This window comes from Chaetura pelagica, unplaced genomic scaffold (assembly GCF_000747805.2).
Source record: "Chaetura pelagica isolate M959 unplaced genomic scaffold, ChaPel_1.0 scaffold273, whole genome shotgun sequence".
NCBI lineage: Eukaryota > Metazoa > Chordata > Aves > Apodiformes > Apodidae > Chaetura > Chaetura pelagica.
The window spans coordinates 1,540,730-1,546,347 of NW_009952828.1; the positions used below are offsets into that span (position 1 = coordinate 1,540,730).

A 5,618-nucleotide genomic window follows, 5' to 3' on the forward strand; every position below is an offset into this window, starting at 1 on the left:
TGAACAAGTCCTCAGTCTCCTGACACCTCTGGGAAATGGATGCAGCCCGTGTGAACATGTTCCTGAATTGTTAAATCCTTCCCTTCCTTTTAACTTCACTCTCAACCACTAGATGGGACTAAGGGCTAACACAGAATCACAGAGGTCAGGTTCTAGCTCATTAAAAGCTGATGTTTACAAAGCAAGTTGGCATGTTTTGTGGATGCTCTTATAAAACAAAAGGTCCTTATGAGCTGTATCCATAGAATTTATTCCTCTGTGGTGATAAAACTTTACATCTTATTTCTTCCTCCTCTCTCGTCCCTACACAGGAATCTCCAATATCTGCTCGTAAGTGGTTTCACTGGGATAAATAACAAGATGTTATATCTCCAAACATGTTCCTTGAGCTGAACTTTGAAAAAAAAACATCAAAAAGACCCCAACAAATACTGGATACGTCTGGGGATAGAAAGACAAGGCAAAAAGGGGAGGCAGGGAAAGCAAAACCAGTGCCAGACATGGCCAAGTAGAGGCAAATATTTGGAAAGAGGGGTTAATTAGTCTCAGCACTCAAGTCAATGCAAAAAGTAAGTTCAGTAGAGACAGGTCTAAGACAGAGGTGGCAAATCAGTCTCTTGACAGGGAGGTGTAGTACCTGGACATGTTCTTACCCCACAGTATGGGTTGCTCTTGACAGACTGGATGAGCTCATAGAATCACAGAATCACAGAGTGGTTTGGAAAGAACCTTAAAGATCATCTCATTCCAACCTCTGCCATGGGCAGGGACACCTCCCACAGGACCAGAAAGAGCTTCAGGTCTTCTTTCACTGAACCACAGGTCTCCATTGCACAGGGGACTTTGCTGTGACACAGGATGATTCCTGGTGCCTGCAGCCTATTCTGAAAACCTTCCCTGATTACTTTTGCTGTATTATCCCTTCCCTGGTAGCTGGAAACATGATCCAGGCAGGACATTCTGATTATCTGCACTTTCTTGTGTCTCCAAAACATTGTTCTTGCGATGATAGTGGTCAATGTCTGGATAAATAAGACTTTATCTGCAAAAATATCTTAGAACTCTGGTTGATCTGGTTGAAACAAGTCTATAATATTAGAGGGCAAGGGGGTTAGTTTCCCAGAGAAAGCAGAGCTTTGTGGAGGCCAAGGGTGGAGAAAAAGAGCAAGGATGGACAAACTGATGGGGGGCTGGAACCACAGCAGGAAGGTGCTCCGTGGCTGCCTGCCTGACAGGTTTTCTTGCTCCCAGGCTTTAGGATGTTTGCAGTGGGGGTTGGCAACGCAGTGGAGGATGAGCTGAGGGAAATTGCTTCAGAACCAGTGGCTGAGCACTCCTTCTACACGGCTGACTTCAGAACCATCAGCAAGATTGGGAAGAAGCTGCAAATGAAAATCTGCGTCGGTAAGAGCCGGGGGTTGAGGGGAGTTTCAGTCCCAGGATTTGAAGGCTGGAGGCAGAAGGAGAAAAATGCCCCTTCAGATTCCAAAGAATGGGACCTTCTTTTCCTCCTGGGGAAGTCTGAGAGGGACAAGACCCTCCAGGGCCCTGTGTCTGCAGAGCCTGGTATCCAGGCTTGCAAGATGGAGACTCTCTCTGCCATGGCTACTTTAAACAGTAGGAGTTGATCCAAGAACAAGATGATGGGAGCTGTAAGAAAACCTCTTCATATTGTATTTAAATATCTTCCAAGAAAACAAACACCATTTAGACTTCAACAGCCAAAAAAAAAAAGTAAAAACAAAAATTCAGAAAAATAACTTGTTTGCAAAAAAACCCAATAAATACCCATTTTGCTAAATATCTTAATGTTTGAGATTAAATAAAGGAAAGAAAATATTTGTATTTGTTTGCCTTCCAAGTCTAGCTTGTATTTATCAACAGATGGCTAGACATATTCTCTTAATATCCAGCTTTAGTTTACCCATGACTGGTTTGATCCTGTTGTGTTTCTGTGCAAGTGATGTCCTTTCCCTTAAAAAGTCCTTTTACTTACTCCTTTAATGGCAGCTGAGCTGCCTCAGTATCATCTTGTAAACATCTCCTTTGCTTTTCCAGCCATCTCAGTACCTTTCTTCACTTCTATTCCAGTTGAAGTTAATTTTTCTTGAAGAACATTGTTAAATTAATATATATTAGCAAACTAATTCATGCTCATGGCTCAAACAAGTCTTGACTCTCAGAAGAAGGCAAACTGCCTTCAGTTTTTATTTCACAAAGCAGGAGCAGGGCCCACCATGGGGATGTTATTGGACAGCCAGAGGTTGTTTTGAGAACAGTATTGGATTTGTATTTTCTCAGATTCAAATTTAAGGGGCAAACTTTAAAAGAGCAATAGGAGAAATCAGTGGGTCTTCTGGAAATTAGAAATCCAGGCAATATTTTTGTGCACAGAGCCTGGGCTCTGTAACAACCAAAAAAATGTGAGATTCTTGAGTCATTGGAGGTTAAAGCCACAAGTGATCAGCCAGATAATCAGAAGGAATGATACTTTCATTTCCTTCCTGTTTCTAATAAGAAAATAAGAATTGCTTTATTTCATTTGTCTCTGTGAGTTTGATTTAATCCTTTGTCTTTTGTGCCACTTAACTCATCTGCTTGATATTCTGATCCACAGAGGAAGATCCATGTGAATGTAAATCCATTGTGAAGTTCCAGACAAAAGTAGAAGACCTCATCAACTCCTTGCAGAGGAAACATATCCTTCAGGAGCTTTCTTTGTGCAGAACACACCGGGCTGGGTTGTGCTTTCTAGAGGAACCACTGGGGAAAGTCTCCTCGTGGGAGGAGGAGGTTGGGAAGCTGAGAATAAGACACTTGGGTGATAAATGTCTATAACAAGAGTAGTCCCTGCACCAGGGTGCATGGTTGGACACAGAGCAAGTGAACCAAAACCAGCAGAACAAAGGTAGAACATGTCCAACCACTGCAGGACAGCAATGAGCTGTAGGCACCAGGGTCAGCTTAAAGGCTGGGATGGTGCTGCCACCTCTAGAAGAAGCTGCAGGTGCTGTGAGACAGGGCAGGGGATGGGAGGGCTGAGGGCAGGGGTGGCTGACACTGGGCTGTGAGCAGGGAAACCACTGGCGCACACGTGGAGCTGAGTCATTAGAGCTCCACGAATTCTTTGTATGATAGGAAATACCTACAATACAAACATCTGAGCTGGATGCCTAAATTCCTCCACAGCACTGGAAGGAAAGAGGATCTTCTCCAGCAAAACCCCTCTGACCACATAGTTGGTGGTCTGGATAAACTGGGATGGATTGTCCAATGATCAGATGGGCAGCAATAAACTCCCCCAGCTGCCTAAATCTTAGTCCTGGGAGCCTGACCCTCCTGCAAGTCCTGGCTGCAAACATCTCCAGTGAGGTGAGTTGGATCCCACCTGAGCTGAGTCTGTGGAACTGCCAGGCTGGGTCCTGCCTATTGCACAAAGACCAATAAGTGTTTGAAAGACAAACAAGAAGGGCAAAGTTGTGAATAAGATTCAAGCTTCTCATGGGGAGAATTGTTAGTGAAACCTTGGGGTGGCTCACACAGGGCTAGGGAGACTTTTTCATTCCTGAGAAGAAAGAATATAATCTTTAAAGCCACGTTCTAATTTATTCACACGTTTCTCTGCTTTGCTGTGTCAGTTGCACAGTGTATTTTCTACTCTTTAACTCAAACTGAGTGAAATCCAGGACTTATGCAAAAGGTCAGAGTAAATCAGTAGTTCTCCTCCAGTGGGCTGCTGCTCCCAGCCACATTCTGAAAAGCAATTAATGGAAAGAGCAGAAAATGGTGACACACCATAAAACTCCCAGCACTCTGCTCCACCCTTCATGTGACTCAAGGGCAGGAATTCTCTGCCAGCCACTCAAAACACACTCCAATCCTTCTCCCATTTTTTTTTTTTTTTTCACTCTGCCTTTTATAGTACATTTATAGGTGCATGTGAGTGTGTGTGCTTGCAGGAAGGTTTTCTACTTTCCATGAAATTCATCAACCTGAGCAGTGCTGGAAATGCCAGAGGCAGCTCCAGTCATGATCTGCTTTGCAAGCCAGGGAAGGGCCTCAGCAATGAATCTCTTACCTGTCCTTTTGTTCACCTTAACTCCTGCTCACTGGAAGCTGTGGCAAAAAGGATCGAAGCCCTGGAGAACAAGATCATGTAAGACCCCAAACCAAGATGATTTCCCTCCTTCCTAATGTAACAAGACAAGAACTTCATGCAGACAGGAGGGCAGCTCAGCCTCAGTGCTAAGGCCAGCTTGTATTTTCATAAAGTCTAGTCTACCTGCATTTGTTTAAAAGGGAAGAAGTGTAACAGTAGAGCAGACATTGTATAATGGGCAGAGCACTGGGTGTGACTGAGAGCCAGACCATGCTGATGTTTGTTGCATCCTATAGAGTGCATAGATTAAAAAACTGGAAAGATTTGGTTTTGATTTAAAGCTTAATATAAATATATATATATAATGTTTGTGTGTGTGTGTTAATAAGCACTTGATTCTGAGTTCTGTGAATCCTCGCTGTGTTCTTCTGCATCTTTTGTTTCTATGCATGAGGTAATTTAATTTAAAAGTCAAAATGGCTTAAAATCAACCCAGATGCTGAGTGTGCAACTCAAAGGTGCTGATCAGCTTCTCGATGCATTTGTCAGTAAGTAGGTGAAATGTGGTCATGATTTCTGAGTTGCAGATGAGAGAAGGTAGGATGCTGCTGCTGCTGGGGTTTCCCCACAGCTGCTGTACAGTAGGGCAAGAGAAAAACTCAGCTTTCCTAGCCAGGAAATGCTCTCCCCATGTCTCAGTCTCTTGCACCTGAGCTAGACACAGGCTGGGTGAGTCCTGATCCTGCACGATGAGCCAGTGCCTGTGGCTGAGGCAAGGCAGTGTTGTTAGCACCAGCCTCAGGAGATGTGTCCCTGCTCCTCAGCTTTCTGGTCTCCACGTCCTCATCTGAAGCTCCAAAATGCCATTAGCACCCAAAACCCAGGGAACTGCTGCTGGAGCTGCTGCTGCTGGGAGCGGTGCCTCCAGCACTGTGGCAACCAGGGCTTCACCAGCTCCTTCCTTACCCCACACCTCTCAGCACCTTCAAAGCCAGGAAGTTCATCTCAACACCTTTCAGACTCTTCTTCTGTTCTGGATCCCTGGTGCTGCCAAGACAAAAAAGGAACGTGGGCTGGAAGCATCTAACCCTGCCTGTCTCCTACAGCTGTAGCCTGGTTGGGTGAAGAGGCTGCACGAGGGGAACCCACTGAATGTGAGCACAAGGGGTTGGGTTTGGAGGGGGTTTTATTATTTTATTATTTTTTTTTGTATCAAAATATTTATACTTGAGACTATATGAGAAGCTTATCAGAATAACTTGGCTTGTTCCAAAATGTCACTGTAGCTGATGTGTTTTGGGTGAGCATTAAAAGTTTGCTGAAAAACTGAAAAGCTAATTCAGCTCCTTTCTTTGCATGAGCTTTTAGGTGGTTGCCTGACAACATCACCTCTCTACAGTCTTGTCAGTGGGTAGGAAAGCCTGGTTATCTCATGTCACAACCTTTTACTTCAATGGAAGAGAAGAAACAATTCCATAGAGGAACGGAGACCCTTCTCTCAAAACAAAAAGCATATTTT

At 44.2% G+C, this 5,618-nt stretch overlaps 1 protein-coding gene across 1 annotated transcript in view; it reads left to right on the forward strand.

Moving 5' to 3' along the window:
• The window catches only part of MATN1 (matrilin 1, cartilage matrix protein), a 17,747-nt gene extending 13,341 nt beyond the window's left edge, over window positions 1–4,406 (forward strand). The window contains exons 6-8 of the mRNA XM_009995158.1: window positions 1,252–1,404; window positions 2,618–2,698; window positions 4,111–4,406. Coding sequence (XP_009993460.1) covers window positions 1,252–1,404; window positions 2,618–2,698; window positions 4,111–4,160 — 284 coding nt within the window. The 3' untranslated portion in view covers window positions 4,161–4,406. The remainder of the gene's footprint in view (window positions 1–1,251; window positions 1,405–2,617; window positions 2,699–4,110) is intronic.
• The last annotated feature ends 1,212 nt before the right edge of the window (window positions 4,407–5,618 follow it).